The sequence below is a fragment of the Gymnoscopelus braueri genome (assembly GCF_963280865.1).
Source record: "Gymnoscopelus braueri genome assembly, contig: SCAFFOLD_246, whole genome shotgun sequence".
In the NCBI taxonomy this organism is placed as follows: Eukaryota; Metazoa; Chordata; class Actinopteri; order Myctophiformes; family Myctophidae; genus Gymnoscopelus; species Gymnoscopelus braueri.
This window is the reverse complement of record NW_027660959.1, coordinates 21,316-41,910: the sequence shown is the minus strand read 5'-3', so window position 1 is coordinate 41,910 and position 20,595 is coordinate 21,316. Positions and strand designations below refer to the sequence as shown.

At 43.7% G+C, this 20,595-nt stretch overlaps 1 protein-coding gene across 1 annotated transcript in view; it reads left to right on the top strand.

Annotated features, from left to right (window-relative positions):
• LOC308081017 (uncharacterized protein) overlaps nucleotides 1-20,595 on the top strand; it is a gene marked incomplete at both ends in the record, with an annotated part of 79,611 nt that overhangs the window by 56,487 nt on the left and 2,529 nt on the right. Inside the window, 3 exons of the mRNA XM_080457426.1 lie at nucleotides 9,015-10,160; nucleotides 13,268-14,413; nucleotides 17,634-18,779. Coding sequence (XP_080313552.1) covers nucleotides 9,015-10,160; nucleotides 13,268-14,413; nucleotides 17,634-18,779 — 3,438 coding nt within the window. The remainder of the gene's footprint in view (nucleotides 1-9,014; nucleotides 10,161-13,267; nucleotides 14,414-17,633; nucleotides 18,780-20,595) is intronic.

Below are 20,595 nucleotides of genomic sequence, written 5' to 3'. Positions count from 1 at the left end.
GTATACAGACATCTCATCCTCCACAGAGTTACGCTGTAAATACGAGTACTTGATCTCATACCATATATGGCATCATTATGTCTCTGTCCAATTAGAGCACGGCTGTGATGCACCGACCAGAGAGTTTGGGGTATAAATAAACGTGTCGACGCCACACAATCCTTGTACTGGAAACGGTTTTCAGTTGAAGAGAGAGATGCTCGTTGTCATGATCTGTAAGAAAGGCTTTGCATTGGTAACTATGTTTAAGTCTGTCCTTCTCTGTACACTGCTTATGGCCAGCTCGCTGCTTGTGGCCAGCAGTTGGTCAGCCCTGATCACAGAGGAAGAGGATGTCTTGCTGCTGAGGAAAAGTAACTTCGATGAGGTGTTGAAAGCTCACCCCTACATTCTGGTGGACTTCTATGCCCCATGGTGCGGCCACTGCAAAGAACTGGCCCCGGAGTATGCCAAGGCGGCCCGCATGCTGAAGGCAGAGGGTTCAAATGTCCGCCTCGGTAAGGTAGACGCCACAGAAGAGACAGAGCTGGCCCAGGAGTTTGAAGTCCAGAAATACCCGACCATCGTGTTCTTCAAGGGGGGAGAAAAGGAGTCGCACAAGGAGTACTCTGATGGCAGGCAGGCTTATGACATTGTCAAGTGGCTTAAGAATCGCGCAGGCCCAGCTGTTGCCACCCTGGCCGATGTCATGCAGGCAGAGTCTATGATCGCAAACGAGGTGGCAGTCATTGGCTTCTTCAAGGATTCTGAATCCAAGGACGCTAAAGCCTTCATTAAAGCAGCAGAAACCGTAGATGATATTCCATTTGGGATGACCTCTGATGATGCAGTGTACTCAAAGTTTGAGGTGTCCAAGGACTGCGTGCTCCTCTTCAAGAAGTTTGATGAAGGTCGTAACACCTTTGAAGGTGAGCTTACCGAAGCCAACCTCCTAGCCTTTATTAAGGCCAACCAGCTGCCTCTGGTCACTGAGTTCTCAGTCCAGACTGTCACTAAGACCTTCGGTGAAGAATTCAAGTCCCATATCTTTATGTTCATGTCCAAGGCTGCTACTGACTTTGGGGACAAAATGGACCAATTCAAAAAGGCAGCAGAAGGCTTCAAGGGCAAGATCATGTTCGTCTTCATGGACACTGACGTGAATGACAACAAGAACAACATGCAGACCTTTGGTGTGAAGGAGGGACAATGCCCTGCCATCCGTCTCATCACCCTGGAAGATGAGATGACAGAGTACAGACCAGAGAACGAGGCCATCACCGCTGACAACATCATCGAATTCTGCACACTCTTCACCGAGGGAAAACTCAAGCCCCACCTCACGAGCGATTACATCCCCGAAGACTGTGACAAAAACCCTCCTGAAGTGTTCAACACGACCCGACGCGATGAACGGAGCTCTACCCAGTTTATCAACATGATCAATACGTGTTGTCCAGCGTGCCATAATGCCTACTGGTATGACCAGTATGGTTGTTATTGTGGGATAAATGTCTTAAAGAAAGGGAAGCCAATATGCCCTCTCGATGCCTGCTGCCAGGCCCATGATCAGTGTTGGGAGGAATATTACAGTCGATGTAATGTTCTTCCTGGTGTCAGAGTCTACAAATGGTACTGTGAGGAAAATAAGATAATCTGCGATGGTGGATGGTTCTGCGGCACCACTCCGAACAATGACTGTGAGCAGTTCCTATGTGAGTGTGATAGGAAAGCTACAGAGTGCTTTGGCAAGAACGAATGGCATCAGGAGCATCGCTATATGAACCAGAAGTATTGTGAACCCTGAGACCGGAGACCTCACTCTCTCACGCTAGAGAGCAACGTGGGGGCGGAACTCTCCTACATATTGCCTAAGGAGAGCACCGACAGGTTTGAGTTGCTGTTTGCTGAGCTGGAGGTGAACAGGGAGAAGTTGGGCATCGCCAGCTATGAAGCTTCTGTAACCACCATGGAGGAAGTATTCCTCAGAATGGGGAAACTGGTGGATTCCAGTTTGGACATCCAGGCCCATGACCCACCTTTTTCCCACACATTTTGCTAGCCTAGGATGGCTCAGGGTAGAAGACAGGGTTAACCCTTGCATTGTGTTAGAAAACTACATCCACTTGTGGTGTTAGCGGGTACAATTTGACCCGTGATTTAAATCAGCCCAAAATACAGAAAAAATACAATTATTTTCATTTTTTTCCCTCCCACCTCATAGCTGACTTGTAATGCATTCATATCCATGTAAACACATTTTAAAATATTATTTTGGGTTAGGGCTAGGGTTTCATCTTTCAATATATCTCGTTTTCTATTATAAAAATTTAAAAATTCACTCATAAAATTTCCTATAATGAAGGCAATGGATAATGATGTTATCTAGCTATAATAGAATAATTAAGAATAATGATTTAGAACACACTTCCAAAAAAATGATAATAATAATTAAAAAATATATATATATTATTAAAAATAGTGACACTAGTGGTGTTAGGGTCATTTTTGACCCGTATACCAAGAAGGTAAAAAATCATTTATTTTTCATAAACTCAAACTTTATTCTACTCCTGATAGCAATTGCTAATTGAGGACATGTCTCTCTCACTCTCAAACATGTAAACATTGAATATTGACAATTTTATTATAGAGACCATCAGAATTAATTAGAATGATGATAAATAATTTTGTTGCGTTAAAATGGCTATTTCTGAGGATATCATGAAGCCTTGTTCCAATAGAGAAATGTAAAGGGTACTTTTTACCTATTTAAACTTGGAAACGGGTCAAAAATGACCCTAACACAATGGAAGGGTTAAACAACTAAAAATGGGATTGGTCTTCAAAATAGTCAATGCAAATTTGCCCTCAATACCCGCCGCATATTTGACTAAATACCTCCAAAAAGTTAGCGACACCCACAGCCACAATACTAGAGGGAGCGTAAACAGCGATCTGGTACCACCCACCCATAAAACAAATACTACAGCACTGCCACCCAGGTGTGGAATAGCCTGACCTCATCCCTCAAAAATATAGATCGCTGGCTTCCTTTAAAACAGCCCTGAAAATTCACCTTTCAGGAGGCCAAAGGGGGAGGTAGTACCACTTCTCCCTTAGACAGACGAGCCCCCCATCCCCCCTCCTTTGACGCGTGCCTGTGAGTCTGTCTGGCAAGGCCGTGGTCATCACGACACACAACATGGAGGATTGTGAATCCCTGTGCACCAGGCTGGCTGTTATGGTCAACGGTCAGCAGAGGTGTCTGGGCAGTCCCCTCAAGAGCAAGTTTGGCAGCGGCTACACCATTACATTACAGTCATTTAGCAGACGCTTTTATCCAAAGCGACTTACAATAAGACCCTGTAATATACCCTGTTTACAGGTGTGAAAGAGCGGGTGATTAATTTATTTTATTTTATTTTTAAGCTCCCAACCTTTTCATGAAAAAAGGGTAAGCAATAGAGAAAGAAACACAGGAAACAAGTGATAATATATAATGAGAACAGACTACAGCCCCTTATATTAAACTAGAGGTTAGGGTGGCTACGCGGCCCTCACACTTACGTCGCACTGCCGATCCGACCAATATGTCTGGGTCATAGTGTTGGGGGCTTTGTCAGAGTACACGTCTGTCTATGTCTCTTCTTGTGCCCATATATGGAGATGTCTGTTTCTTTTTTTTTTTTCTTCAATTTTAATTGAATTGTTTTTACATCGATAACTGAATACATTTTGCGTGAATATTTGCTTGTAGGCCATTTGAATGTTTTGTTTAATTTAGTTAATGTTGGACAGCATTATGTGCAATGACGGTTCGTGTCTCCAACAAACAAAATGCCATACCATGTCAACAACAAAATTCCTATTGAAATAGCTGCGGAATAGCACTCTCTGCACTGTATGGGCATAAAAGGGAGACAGAAACAGACATCTCTGTATGGCATACAGTATATGGAGATCTCTGTATCTGTCAGTCCATGTCCATTTTATGGCCATATATGGAGATCCATGATGTCATCAGTATATGCCCATATATGGGCATGCTGATATGCATATGCCCATATAAGGAGAGCTCTGTATCTGTCAGGCCATGTCCCCTTTATGCCCACATATGGAGATTCCTGATGTCATCAGTATATGCCCGTATATGGGCATGCCCCCTTTGCTGCCCATATATGAGGAATTTTAACCCATTCAATCTGGAAACGCATCTCATAGCTATGTACAAGCTCAGAGCAAAGATTTGAGTTACAAATGTTCCCTTTAAAAATATATATATTCAAAGATTTGCACACATTTTCACGATAAAAAAAGAATAGCAGATCTACAAGCTCATATCGCTAGTGGCTCCAGGGGTAATATACAGACTCACACACAGACAGTATACAGACATCTCATCCTCCACAGAGTTACGCTGTAAATACGAGTACTTGATCTCATACCATATATGGCATCATTATGTCTCTGTCCAATTAGAGCACGGCTGTGATGCACCGACCAGAGAGTTTGGGGTATAAATAAACGTGTCGACGCCACACAATCCTTGTACTGGAAACGGTTTTCAGTTGAAGAGAGAGATGCTCGTTGTCATGATCTGTAAGAAAGGCTTTGCATTGGTAACTATGTTTAAGTCTGTCCTTCTCTGTACACTGCTTATGGCCAGCTCGCTGCTTGTGGCCAGCAGTTGGTCAGCCCTGATCACAGAGGAAGAGGATGTCTTGCTGCTGAGGAAAAGTAACTTCGATGAGGTGTTGAAAGCTCACCCCTACATTCTGGTGGACTTCTATGCCCCATGGTGCGGCCACTGCAAAGAACTGGCCCCGGAGTATGCCAAGGCGGCCCGCATGCTGAAGGCAGAGGGTTCAAATGTCCGCCTCGGTAAGGTAGACGCCACAGAAGAGACAGAGCTGGCCCAGGAGTTTGAAGTCCAGAAATACCCGACCATCGTGTTCTTCAAGGGGGGAGAAAAGGAGTCGCACAAGGAGTACTCTGATGGCAGGCAGGCTTATGACATTGTCAAGTGGCTTAAGAATCGCGCAGGCCCAGCTGTTGCCACCCTGGCCGATGTCATGCAGGCAGAGTCTATGATCGCAAACGAGGTGGCAGTCATTGGCTTCTTCAAGGATTCTGAATCCAAGGACGCTAAAGCCTTCATTAAAGCAGCAGAAACCGTAGATGATATTCCATTTGGGATGACCTCTGATGATGCAGTGTACTCAAAGTTTGAGGTGTCCAAGGACTGCGTGCTCCTCTTCAAGAAGTTTGATGAAGGTCGTAACACCTTTGAAGGTGAGCTTACCGAAGCCAACCTCCTAGCCTTTATTAAGGCCAACCAGCTGCCTCTGGTCACTGAGTTCTCAGTCCAGACTGTCACTAAGACCTTCGGTGAAGAATTCAAGTCCCATATCTTTATGTTCATGTCCAAGGCTGCTACTGACTTTGGGGACAAAATGGACCAATTCAAAAAGGCAGCAGAAGGCTTCAAGGGCAAGATCATGTTCGTCTTCATGGACACTGACGTGAATGACAACAAGAACAACATGCAGACCTTTGGTGTGAAGGAGGGACAATGCCCTGCCATCCGTCTCATCACCCTGGAAGATGAGATGACAGAGTACAGACCAGAGAACGAGGCCATCACCGCTGACAACATCATCGAATTCTGCACACTCTTCACCGAGGGAAAACTCAAGCCCCACCTCACGAGCGATTACATCCCCGAAGACTGTGACAAAAACCCTCCTGAAGTGTTCAACACGACCCGACGCGATGAACGGAGCTCTACCCAGTTTATCAACATGATCAATACGTGTTGTCCAGCGTGCCATAATGCCTACTGGTATGACCAGTATGGTTGTTATTGTGGGATAAATGTCTTAAAGAAAGGGAAGCCAATATGCCCTCTCGATGCCTGCTGCCAGGCCCATGATCAGTGTTGGGAGGAATATTACAGTCGATGTAATGTTCTTCCTGGTGTCAGAGTCTACAAATGGTACTGTGAGGAAAATAAGATAATCTGCGATGGTGGATGGTTCTGCGGCACCACTCCGAACAATGACTGTGAGCAGTTCCTATGTGAGTGTGATAGGAAAGCTACAGAGTGCTTTGGCAAGAACGAATGGCATCAGGAGCATCGCTATATGAACCAGAAGTATTGTGAACCCTGAGACCGGAGACCTCACTCTCTCACGCTAGAGAGCAACGTGGGGGCGGAACTCTCCTACATATTGCCTAAGGAGAGCACCGACAGGTTTGAGTTGCTGTTTGCTGAGCTGGAGGTGAACAGGGAGAAGTTGGGCATCGCCAGCTATGAAGCTTCTGTAACCACCATGGAGGAAGTATTCCTCAGAATGGGGAAACTGGTGGATTCCAGTTTGGACATCCAGGCCCATGACCCACCTTTTTCCCACACATTTTGCTAGCCTAGGATGGCTCAGGGTAGAAGACAGGGTTAACCCTTGCATTGTGTTAGAAAACTACATCCACTTGTGGTGTTAGCGGGTACAATTTGACCCGTGATTTAAATCAGCCCAAAATACAGAAAAAATACAATTATTTTCATTTTTTTCCCTCCCACCTCATAGCTGACTTGTAATGCATTCATATCCATGTAAACACATTTTAAAATATTATTTTGGGTTAGGGCTAGGGTTTCATCTTTCAATATATCTCGTTTTCTATTATAAAAATGTAAAAATTCACTCATAAAATTTCCTATAATGAAGGCAATGGATAATGATGTTATCTAGCTATAATAGAATAATTAAGAATAATGATTTAGAACACACTTCCAAAAAAATGATAATAATAATTAAAAAATATATATATATTATTAAAAATAGTGACACTAGTGGTGTTAGGGTCATTTTTGACCCGTATACCAAGAAGGTAAAAAATCATTTATTTTTCATAAACTCAAACTTTATTCTACTCCTGATAGCAATTGCTAATTGAGGACATGTCTCTCTCACTCTCAAACATGTAAACATTGAATATTGACAATTTTATTATAGAGACCATCAGAATTAATTAGAATGATGATAAATAATTTTGTTGCGTTAAAATGGCTATTTCTGAGGATATCATGAAGCCTTGTTCCAATAGAGAAATGTAAAGGGTACTTTTTACCTATTTAAACTTGGAAACGGGTCAAAAATGACCCTAACACAATGGAAGGGTTAAACAACTAAAAATGGGATTGGTCTTCAAAATAGTCAATGCAAATTTGCCCTCAATACCCGCCGCATATTTGACTAAATACCTCCAAAAGGTTAGCGACACCCACAGCCACAATACTAGAGGGAGCGTAAACAGCGATCTGGTACCACCCACCCATAAAACAAATACTACAGCACTGCCACCCAGGTGTGGAATAGCCTGACCTCATCCCTCAAAAATATAGATCGCTGGCTTCCTTTAAAACAGCCCTGAAAATTCACCTTTCAGGAGGCCAAAGGGGGAGGTAGTACCACTTCTCCCTTAGACAGACGAGCCCCCCATCCCCCCTCCTTTGACGCGTGCCTGTGAGTCTGTCTGGCAAGGCCGTGGTCATCACGACACACAACATGGAGGAATGTGAATCCCTGTGCACCAGGCTGGCTGTTATGGTCAACGGTCAGCAGAGGTGTCTGGGCAGTCCCCTCAAGAGCAAGTTTGGCAGCGGCTACACCATTACATTACAGTCATTTAGCAGACGCTTTTATCCAAAGCGACTTACAATAAGACCCTGTAATATACCCTGTTTACAGGTGTGAAAGAGCGGGTGATTAATTTATTTTATTTTATTTTTAAGCTCCCAACCTTTTCATGAAAAAAGGGTAAGCAATAGAGAAAGAAACACAGGAAACAAGTGATAATATATAATGAGAACAGACTACAGCCCCTTATATTAAACTAGAGGTTAGGGTGGCTACGCGGCCCTCACACTTACGTCGCACTGCCGATCCGACCAATATGTCTGGGTCATAGTGTTGGGGGCTTTGTCAGAGTACACGTCTGTCTATGTCTCTTCTTGTGCCCATATATGGAGATGTCTGTTTCTTTTTTTTTTTTCTTCAATTTTAATTGAATTGTTTTTACATCGATAACTGAATACATTTTGCGTGAATATTTGCTTGTAGGCCATTTGAATGTTTTGTTTAATTTAGTTAATGTTGGACAGCATATGTGCAATGACGGTTCGTGTCTCCAACAAACAAAATGCCATACCATGTCAACAACAAGATTCCTATTGAAATAGCTGCGGAATAGCACTCTCTGCACTGTATGGGCATAAAAGGGAGACAGAAACAGACATCTCTGTATGGCATACAGGTATATGGAGATCTCTGTATCTGTCAGTCCATGTCCATTTTATGGCCATATATGGAGATCCATGATGTCATCAGTATATGCCCATATATGGGCATGCTGATATGCATATGCCCATATAAGGAGAGCTCTGTATCTGTCAGGCCATGTCCCCTTTATGCCCACATATGGAGATTCCTGATGTCATCAGTATATGCCCGTATATGGGCATGCCCCCTTTGCTGCCCATATATGAGGAATTTTAACCCATTCAATCTGGAAACGCATCTCATAGCTATGTACAAGCTCAGAGCAAAGATTTGAGTTACAAATGTTCCCTTTAAAAATATATATATTCAAAGATTTGCACACATTTTCACGATAAAAAAAGAATAGCAGATCTACAAGCTCATATCGCTAGTGGCTCCAGGGGTAATATACAGACTCACACACAGACAGTATACAGACATCTCATCCTCCACAGAGTTACGCTGTAAATACGAGTACTTGATCTCATACCATATATGGCATCATTATGTCTCTGTCCAATTAGAGCACGGCTGTGATGCACCGACCAGAGAGTTTGGGGTATAAATAAACGTGTCGACGCCACACAATCCTTGTACTGGAAACGGTTTTCAGTTGAAGAGAGAGATGCTCGTTGTCATGATCTGTAAGAAAGGCTTTGCATTGGTAACTATGTTTAAGTCTGTCCTTCTCTGTACACTGCTTATGGCCAGCTCGCTGCTTGTGGCCAGCAGTTGGTCAGCCCTGATCACAGAGGAAGAGGATGTCTTGCTGCTGAGGAAAAGTAACTTCGATGCGGTGTTGAAAGCTCACCCCTACATTCTGGTGGACTTCTATGCCCCATGGTGCGGCCACTGCAAAGAACTGGCCCCGGAGTATGCCAAGGCGGCCCGCATGCTGAAGGCAGAGGGTTCAAATGTCCGCCTCGGTAAGGTAGACGCCACAGAAGAGACAGAGCTGGCCCAGGAGTTTGAAGTCCAGAAATACCCGACCATCGTGTTCTTCAAGGGGGGAGAAAAGGAGTCGCACAAGGAGTACTCTGATGGCAGGCAGGCTTATGACATTGTCAAGTGGCTTAAGAATCGCGCAGGCCCAGCTGTTGCCACCCTGGCCGATGTCATGCAGGCAGAGTCTATGATCGCAAACGAGGTGGCAGTCATTGGCTTCTTCAAGGATTCTGAATCCAAGGACGCTAAAGCCTTCATTAAAGCAGCAGAAACCGTAGATGATATTCCATTTGGGATGACCTCTGATGATGCAGTGTACTCAAAGTTTGAGGTGTCCAAGGACTGCGTGCTCCTCTTCAAGAAGTTTGATGAAGGTCGTAACACCTTTGAAGGTGAGCTTACCGAAGCCAACCTCCTAGCCTTTATTAAGGCCAACCAGCTGCCTCTGGTCACTGAGTTCTCAGTCCAGACTGTCACTAAGACCTTCGGTGAAGAATTCAAGTCCCATATCTTTATGTTCATGTCCAAGGCTGCTACTGACTTTGGGGACAAAATGGACCAATTCAAAAAGGCAGCAGAAGGCTTCAAGGGCAAGATCATGTTCGTCTTCATGGACACTGACGTGAATGACAACAAGAACAACATGCAGACCTTTGGTGTGAAGGAGGGACAATGCCCTGCCATCCGTCTCATCACCCTGGAAGATGAGATGACAGAGTACAGACCAGAGAACGAGGCCATCACCGCTGACAACATCATCGAATTCTGCACACTCTTCACCGAGGGAAAACTCAAGCCCCACCTCACGAGCGATTACATCCCCGAAGACTGTGACAAAAACCCTCCTGAAGTGTTCAACACGACCCGACGCGATGAACGGAGCTCTACCCAGTTTATCAACATGATCAATACGTGTTGTCCAGCGTGCCATAATGCCTACTGGTATGACCAGTATGGTTGTTATTGTGGGATAAATGTCTTAAAGAAAGGGAAGCCAATATGCCCTCTCGATGCCTGCTGCCAGGCCCATGATCAGTGTTGGGAGGAATATTACAGTCGATGTAATGTTCTTCCTGGTGTCAGAGTCTACAAATGGTACTGTGAGGAAAATAAGATAATCTGCGATGGTGGATGGTTCTGCGGCACCACTCCGAACAATGACTGTGAGCAGTTCCTATGTGAGTGTGATAGGAAAGCTACAGAGTGCTTTGGCAAGAACGAATGGCATCAGGAGCATCGCTATATGAACCAGAAGTATTGTGAACCCTGAGACCGGAGACCTCACTCTCTCACGCTAGAGAGCAACGTGGGGGCGGAACTCTCCTACATATTGCCTAAGGAGAGCACCGACAGGTTTGAGTTGCTGTTTGCTGAGCTGGAGGTGAACAGGGAGAAGTTGGGCATCGCCAGCTATGAAGCTTCTGTAACCACCATGGAGGAAGTATTCCTCAGAATGGGGAAACTGGTGGATTCCAGTTTGGACATCCAGGCCCATGACCCACCTTTTTCCCACACATTTTGCTAGCCTAGGATGGCTCAGGGTAGAAGACAGGGTTAACCCTTGCATTGTGTTAGAAAACTACATCCACTTGTGGTGTTAGCGGGTACAATTTGACCCGTGATTTAAATCAGCCCAAAATACAGAAAAAATACAATTATTTTCATTTTTTTCCCTCCCACCTCATAGCTGACTTGTAATGCATTCATATCCATGTAAACACATTTTAAAATATTATTTTGGGTTAGGGCTAGGGTTTCATCTTTCAATATATCTCGTTTTCTATTATAAAAATTTAAAAATTCACTCATAAAATTTCCTATAATGAAGGCAATGGATAATGATGTTATCTAGCTATAATAGAATAATTAAGAATAATGATTTAGAACACACTTCCAAAAAAATGATAATAATAATTAAAAAATATATATATATTATTAAAAATAGTGACACTAGTGGTGTTAGGGTCATTTTTGACCCGTATACCAAGAAGGTAAAAAATCATTTATTTTTCATAAACTCAAACTTTATTCTACTCCTGATAGCAATTGCTAATTGAGGACATGTCTCTCTCACTCTCAAACATGTAAACATTGAATATTGACAATTTTATTATAGAGACCATCAGAATTAATTAGAATGATGATAAATAATTTTGTTGCGTTAAAATGGCTATTTCTGAGGATATCATGAAGCCTTGTTCCAATAGAGAAATGTAAAGGGTACTTTTTACCTATTTAAACTTGGAAACGGGTCAAAAATGACCCTAACACAATGGAAGGGTTAAACAACTAAAAATGGGATTGGTCTTCAAAATAGTCAATGCAAATTTGCCCTCAATACCCGCCGCATATTTGACTAAATACCTCCAAAAGGTTAGCGACACCCACAGCCACAATACTAGAGGGAGCGTAAACAGCGATCTGGTACCACCCACCCATAAAACAAATACTACAGCACTGCCACCCAGGTGTGGAATAGCCTGACCTCATCCCTCAAAAATATAGATCGCTGGCTTCCTTTAAAACAGCCCTGAAAATTCACCTTTCAGGAGGCCAAAGGGGGAGGTAGTACCACTTCTCCCTTAGACAGACGAGCCCCCCATCCCCCCTCCTTTGACGCGTGCCTGTGAGTCTGTCTGGCAAGGCCGTGGTCATCACGACACACAACATGGAGGAATGTGAATCCCTGTGCACCAGGCTGGCTGTTATGGTCAACGGTCAGCAGAGGTGTCTGGGCAGTCCCCTCAAGAGCAAGTTTGGCAGCGGCTACACCATTACATTACAGTCATTTAGCAGACGCTTTTATCCAAAGCGACTTACAATAAGACCCTGTAATATACCCTGTTTACAGGTGTGAAAGAGCGGGTGATTAATTTATTTTATTTTATTTTTAAGCTCCCAACCTTTTCATGAAAAAAGGGTAAGCAATAGAGAAAGAAACACAGGAAACAAGTGATAATATATAATGAGAACAGACTACAGCCCCTTATATTAAACTAGAGGTTAGGGTGGCTACGCGGCCCTCACACTTACGTCGCACTGCCGATCCGACCAATATGTCTGGGTCATAGTGTTGGGGGCTTTGTCAGAGTACACGTCTGTCTATGTCTCTTCTTGTGCCCATATATGGAGATGTCTGTTTCTTTTTTTTTTTTCTTCAATTTTAATTGAATTGTTTTTACATCGATAACTGAATACATTTTGCGTGAATATTTGCTTGTAGGCCATTTGAATGTTTTGTTTAATTTAGTTAATGTTGGACAGCATTATGTGCAATGACGGTTCGTGTCTCCAACAAACAAAATGCCATACCATGTCAACAACAAGATTCCTATTGAAATAGCTGCGGAATAGCACTCTCTGCACTGTATGGGCATAAAAGGGAGACAGAAACAGACATCTCTGTATGGCATACAGTATATGGAGATCTCTGTATCTGTCAGTCCATGTCCATTTTATGGCCATATATGGAGATTCCTGATGTCATCAGTATATGCCCGTATATGGGCATGCCCCCTTTGCTGCCCATATATGAGGAATTTTAACCCATTCAATCTGGAAACGCATCTCATAGCTATGTACAAGCTCAGAGCAAAGATTTGAGTTACAAATGTTCCCTTTAAAAATATATATATTCAAAGATTTGCACACATTTTCACGATAAAAAAAGAATAGCAGATCTACAAGCTCATATCGCTAGTGGCTCCAGGGGTAATATACAGACTCACACACAGACAGTATACAGACATCTCATCCTCCACAGAGTTACGCTGTAAATACGAGTACTTGATCTCATACCATATATGGCATCATTATGTCTCTGTCCAATTAGAGCACGGCTGTGATGCACCGACCAGAGAGTTTGGGGTATAAATAAACGTGTCGACGCCACACAATCCTTGTACTGGAAACGGTTTTCAGTTGAAGAGAGAGATGCTCGTTGTCATGATCTGTAAGAAAGGCTTTGCATTGGTAACTATGTTTAAGTCTGTCCTTCTCTGTACACTGCTTATGGCCAGCTCGCTGCTTGTGGCCAGCAGTTGGTCAGCCCTGATCACAGAGGAAGAGGATGTCTTGCTGCTGAGGAAAAGTAACTTCGATGCGGTGTTGAAAGCTCACCCCTACATTCTGGTGGACTTCTATGCCCCATGGTGCGGCCACTGCAAAGAACTGGCCCCGGAGTATGCCAAGGCGGCCCGCATGCTGAAGGCAGAGGGTTCAAATGTCCGCCTCGGTAAGGTAGACGCCACAGAAGAGACAGAGCTGGCCCAGGAGTTTGAAGTCCAGAAATACCCGACCATCGTGTTCTTCAAGGGGGGAGAAAAGGAGTCGCACAAGGAGTACTCTGATGGCAGGCAGGCTTATGACATTGTCAAGTGGCTTAAGAATCGCGCAGGCCCAGCTGTTGCCACCCTGGCCGATGTCATGCAGGCAGAGTCTATGATCGCAAACGAGGTGGCAGTCATTGGCTTCTTCAAGGATTCTGAATCCAAGGACGCTAAAGCCTTCATTAAAGCAGCAGAAACCGTAGATGATATTCCATTTGGGATGACCTCTGATGATGCAGTGTACTCAAAGTTTGAGGTGTCCAAGGACTGCGTGCTCCTCTTCAAGAAGTTTGATGAAGGTCGTAACACCTTTGAAGGTGAGCTTACCGAAGCCAACCTCCTAGCCTTTATTAAGGCCAACCAGCTGCCTCTGGTCACTGAGTTCTCAGTCCAGACTGTCACTAAGACCTTCGGTGAAGAATTCAAGTCCCATATCTTTATGTTCATGTCCAAGGCTGCTACTGACTTTGGGGACAAAATGGACCAATTCAAAAAGGCAGCAGAAGGCTTCAAGGGCAAGATCATGTTCGTCTTCATGGACACTGACGTGAATGACAACAAGAACAACATGCAGACCTTTGGTGTGAAGGAGGGACAATGCCCTGCCATCCGTCTCATCACCCTGGAAGATGAGATGACAGAGTACAGACCAGAGAACGAGGCCATCACCGCTGACAACATCATCGAATTCTGCACACTCTTCACCGAGGGAAAACTCAAGCCCCACCTCACGAGCGATTACATCCCCGAAGACTGTGACAAAAACCCTCCTGAAGTGTTCAACACGACCCGACGCGATGAACGGAGCTCTACCCAGTTTATCAACATGATCAATACGTGTTGTCCAGCGTGCCATAATGCCTACTGGTATGACCAGTATGGTTGTTATTGTGGGATAAATGTCTTCAAGAAAGGGAAGCCAATATGCCCTCTCGATGCCTGCTGCCAGGCCCATGATCAGTGTTGGGAGGAATATTACAGTCGATGTAATGTTCTTCCTGGTGTCAGAGTCTACAAATGGTACTGTGAGGAAAATAAGATAATCTGCGATGGTGGATGGTTCTGCGGCACCACTCCGAACAATGACTGTGAGCAGTTCCTATGTGAGTGTGATAGGAAAGCTACAGAGTGCTTTGGCAAGAACGAATGGCATCAGGAGCATCGCTATATGAACCAGAAGTATTGTGAACCCTGAGACCGGAGACCTCACTCTCTCACGCTAGAGAGCAACGTGGGGGCGGAACTCTCCTACATATTGCCTAAGGAGAGCACCGACAGGTTTGAGTTGCTGTTTGCTGAGCTGGAGGTGAACAGGGAGAAGTTGGGCATCGCCAGCTATGAAGCTTCTGTAACCACCATGGAGGAAGTATTCCTCAGAATGGGGAAACTGGTGGATTCCAGTTTGGACATCCAGGCCCATGACCCACCTTTTTCCCACACATTTTGCTAGCCTAGGATGGCTCAGGGTAGAAGACAGGGTTAACCCTTGCATTGTGTTAGAAAACTACATCCACTTGTGGTGTTAGCGGGTACAATTTGACCCGTGATTTAAATCAGCCCAAAATACAGAAAAAATACAATTATTTTCATTTTTTTCCCTCCCACCTCATAGCTGACTTGTAATGCATTCATATCCATGTAAACACATTTTAAAATATTATTTTGGGTTAGGGCTAGGGTTTCATCTTTCAATATATCTCGTTTTCTATTATAAAAATGTAAAAATTCACTCATAAAATTTCCTATAATGAAGGCAATGGATAATGATGTTATCTAGCTATAATAGAATAATTAAGAATAATGATTTAGAACACACTTCCAAAAAAATGATAATAATAATTAAAAAAAATATATATATTATTAAAAATAGTGACACTAGTGGTGTTAGGGTCATTTTTGACCCGTATACCAAGAAGGTAAAAAATCATTTATTTTTCATAAACTCAAACTTTATTCTACTCCTGATAGCAATTGCTAATTGAGGACATGTCTCTCTCACTCTCAAACATGTAAACATTGAATATTGACAATTTTATTATAGAGACCATCAGAATTAATTAGAATGATGATAAATAATTTTGTTGCGTTAAAATGGCTATTTCTGAGGATATCATGAAGCCTTGTTCCAATAGAGAAATGTAAAGGGTACTTTTTACCTATTTAAACTTGGAAACGGGTCAAAAATGACCCTAACACAATGGAAGGGTTAAACAACTAAAAATGGGATTGGTCTTCAAAATAGTCAATGCAAATTTGCCCTCAATACCCGCCGCATATTTGACTAAATACCTCCAAAAAGTTAGCGACACCCACAGCCACAATACTAGAGGGAGCGTAAACAGCGATCTGGTACCACCCACCCATAAAACAAATACTACAGCACTGCCACCCAGGTGTGGAATAGCCTGACCTCATCCCTCAAAAATATAGATCGCTGGCTTCCTTTAAAACAGCCCTGAAAATTCACCTTTCAGGAGGCCAAAGGGGGAGGTAGTACCACTTCTCCCTTAGACAGACGAGCCCCCCATCCCCCCTCCTTTGACGCGTGCCTGTGAGTCTGTCTGGCAAGGCCGTGGTCATCACGACACACAACATGGAGGAATGTGAATCCCTGTGCACCAGGCTGGCTGTTATGGTCAACGGTCAGCAGAGGTGTCTGGGCAGTCCCCTCAAGAGCAAGTTTGGCAGCGGCTACACCATTACATTACAGTCATTTAGCAGACGCTTTTATCCAAAGCGACTTACAATAAGACCCTGTAATATACCCTGTTTACAGGTGTGAAAGAGCGGGTGATTAATTTATTTTATTTTATTTTTAAGCTCCCAACCTTTTCATGAAAAAAGGGTAAGCAATAGAGAAAGAAACACAGGAAACAAGTGATAATATATAATGAGAACAGACTACAGCCCCTTATATTAAACTAGAGGTTAGGGTGGCTACGCGGCCCTCACACTTACGTCGCACTGCCGATCCGACCAATATGTCTGGGTCATAGTGTTGGGGGCTTTGTCAGAGTACACGTCTGTCTATGTCTCTTCTTGTGCCCATATATGGAGATGTCTGTTTCTTTTTTTTTTTCCTTCAATTTTAATTGAATTGTTTTTACATCGATAACTGAATACATTTTGCGTGAATATTTGCTTGTAGGCCATTTGAATGTTTTGTTTAATTTAGTTAATGTTGGACAGCATTATGTGCAATGACGGTTCGTGTCTCCAACAAACAAAATGCCATACCATGTCAACAACAAGATTCCTATTGAAATAGCTGCGGAATAGCACTCTCTGCACTGTATGGGCATAAAAGGGAGACAGAAACAGACATCTCTGTATGGCATACAGTATATGGAGATCTCTGTATCTGTCAGTCCATGTCCATTTTATGGCCATATATGGAGATCCATGATGTCATCAGTATATGCCCATATATGGGCATGCTGATATGCATATGCCCATATAAGGAGAGCTCTGTATCTGTCAGGCCATGTCCCCTTTATGCCCACATATGGAGATTCCTGATGTCATCAGTATATGCCCGTATATGGGCATGCCCCCTTTGCTGCCCATATATGAGGAATTTTAACCCATTCAATCTGGAAACGCATCTCATAGCTATGTACAAGCTCAGAGCAAAGATTTGAGTTACAAATGTTCCCTTTAAAAATATATATATTCAAAGATTTGCACACATTTTCACGATAAAAAAAGAATAGCAGATCTACAAGCTCATATCGCTAGTGGCTCCAGGGGTAATATACAGACTCACACACAGACAGTATACAGACATCTCATCCTCCACAGAGTTACGCTGTAAATACGAGTACTTGATCTCATACCATATATGGCATCATTATGTCTCTGTCCAATTAGAGCACGGCTGTGATGCACCGACCAGAGAGTTTGGGGTATAAATAAACGTGTCGACGCCACACAATCCTTGTACTGGAAACGGTTTTCAGTTGAAGAGAGAGATGCTCGTTGTCATGATCTGTAAGAAAGGCTTTGCATTGGTAACTATGTTTAAGTCTGTCCTTCTCTGTACACTGCTTATGGCCAGCTCGCTGCTTGTGGCCAGCAGTTGGTCAGCCCTGATCACAGAGGAAGAGGATGTCTTGCTGCTGAGGAAAAGTAACTTCGATGAGGTGTTGAAAGCTCACCCCTACATTCTGGTGGACTTCTATGCCCCATGGTGCGGCCACTGCAAAGAACTGGCCCCGGAGTATGCCAAGGCGGCCCGCATGCTGAAGGCAGAGGGTTCAAATGTCCGCCTCGGTAAGGTAGACGCCACAGAAGAGACAGAGCTGGCCCAGGAGTTTGAAGTCCAGAAATACCCGACCATCGTGTTCTTCAAGGGGGGAGAAAAGGAGTCGCACAAGGAGTACTCTGATGGCAGGCAGGCTTATGACATTGTCAAGTGGCTTAAGAATCGCGCAGGCCCAGCTGTTGCCACCCTGGCCGATGTCATGCAGGCAGAGTCTATGATCGCAAACGAGGTGGCAGTCATTGGCTTCTTCAAGGATTCTGAATCCAAGGACGCTAAAGCCTTCATTAAAGCAGCAGAAACCGTAGATGATATTCCATTTGGGATGACCTCTGATGATGCAGTGTACTCAAAGTTTGAGGTGTCCAAGGACTGCGTGCTCCTCTTCAAGAAGTTTGATGAAGGTCGTAACACCTTTGAAGGTGAGCTTACCGAAGCCAACCTCCTAGCCTTTATTAAGGCCAACCAGCTGCCTCTGGTCACTGAGTTCTCAGTCCAGACTGTCACTAAGACCTTCGGTGAAGAATTCAAGTCCCATATCTTTATGTTCATGTCCAAGGCTGCTACTGACTTTGGGGACAAAATGGACCAATTCAAAAAGGCAGCAGAAGGCTTCAAGGGCAAGATCATGTTCGTCTTCATGGACACTGACGTGAATGACAACAAGAACAACATGCAGACCTTTGGTGTGAAGGAGGGACAATGCCCTGCCATCCGTCTCATCACCCTGGAAGATGAGATGACAGAGTACAGACCAGAGAACGAGGCCATCACCGCTGACAACATCATCGAATTCTGCACACTCTTCACCGAGGGAAAACTCAAGCCCCACCTCACGAGCGATTACATCCCCGAAGACTGTGACAAAAACCCTCCTGAAGTGTTCAACACGACCCGACGCGATGAACGGAGCTCTACCCAGTTTATCAACATGATCAATACGTGTTGTCCAGCGTGCCATAATGCCTACTGGTATGACCAGTATGGTTGTTATTGTGGGATAAATGTCTTCAAGAAAGGGAAGCCAATATGCCCTCTCGATGCCTGCTGCCAGGCCCATGATCAGTGTTGGGAGGAATATTACAGTCGATGTAATGTTCTTCCTGGTGTCAGAGTCTACAAATGGTACTGTGAGGAAAATAAGATAATCTGCGATGGTGGATGGTTCTGCGGCACCACTCCGAACAATGACTGTGAGCAGTTCCTATGTGAGTGTGATAGGAAAGCTACAGAGTGCTTTGGCAAGAACGAATGGCATCAGGAGCATCGCTATATGAACCAGAAGTATTGTGAACCCTGAGACCGGAGACCTCACTCTCTCACGCTAGAGAGCAACGTGGGGGCGGAACTCTCCTACATATTGCCTAAGGAGAGCACCGACAGGTTTGAGTTGCTGTTTGCTGAGCTGGAGGTGAACAGGGAGAAGTTGGGCATCGCCAGCTATGAAGCTTCTGTAACCACCATGGAGGAAGTATTCCTCAGAATGGGGAAACTGGTGGATTCCAGTTTGGACATCCAGGCCCATGACCCACCTTTTTCCCACACATTTTGCTAGCCTAGGATGGCTCAGGGTAGAAGACAGGGTTAACCCTTGCATTGTGTTAGAAAACTACATCCACTTGTGGTGTTAGCGGGTACAATTTGACCCGTGATTTAAATCAGCCCAAAATACAGAAAAAATACAATTATTTTCATTTTTTTCCCTCCCACCTCATAGCTGACTTGTAATGCATTCATATCCATGTAAACACATTTTAAAATATTATTTTGGGTTAGGGCTAGGGTTTCATCTTTCAATATATCTCGTTTTCTATTATAAAAATGTAAAAATTCACTCATAAAATTTCCTATAATGAAGGCAATGGATAATGATGTTATCTAGCTATAATAGAATAATTAAGAATAATGATTTAGAACACACTTCCAAAAAAATGATAATAATAATTTAAAAAAAAATATATATTATTAAAAATAGTGACACTAGTGGTGTTAGGGTCATTTTTGACCCGTATACCAAGAAGGTAAAAAATCATTTATTTTTCATGAACTCAAACTTTATTCTACTCCTGATAGCAATTGCTAATTGAGGACATGTCTCTCTCACTCTCAAACATGTAAACATTGAATATTGACAATTTTATTATAGAGACCATCAGAATTAATTAGAATGATGATAAATAATTTTGTTGCGTTAAAATGGCTATTTCTGAGGATATCATGAAGCCTTGTTCCAATAGAGAAATGTAAAGGGTACTTTTTACCTATTTAAACTTGGAAACGGGTCAAAAATGACCCTAACACAATGGAAGGGTTAAACAACTAAAAATGGGATTGGTCTTCAAAATAGTCAATGCAAATTTGCCCTCAATACCCGCCGCATATTTGACTAAATACCTCCAAAAAGTTAGCGACACCCACAGCCACAATACTAGAGGGAGCGTAAACAGCGATCTGGTACCACCCACCCATAAAACAAATACTACAGCACTGCCACCCAGGTGTGGAATAGCCTGACCTCATCCCTCAAAAATATAGATCGCTGGCTTCCTTTAAAACAGCCCTGAAAATTCACCTTTCAGGAGGCCAAAGGGGGAGGTAGTACCACTTCTCCCTTAGACAGACGAGCCCCCCATCCCCCCTCCTTTGACGCGTGCCTGTGAGTCTGTCTGGCAAGGCCGTGGTCATCACGACACACAACATGGAGGAATGTGAATCCCTGTGCACCAGGCTGGCTGTTATGGTCAACGGTCAGCAGAGG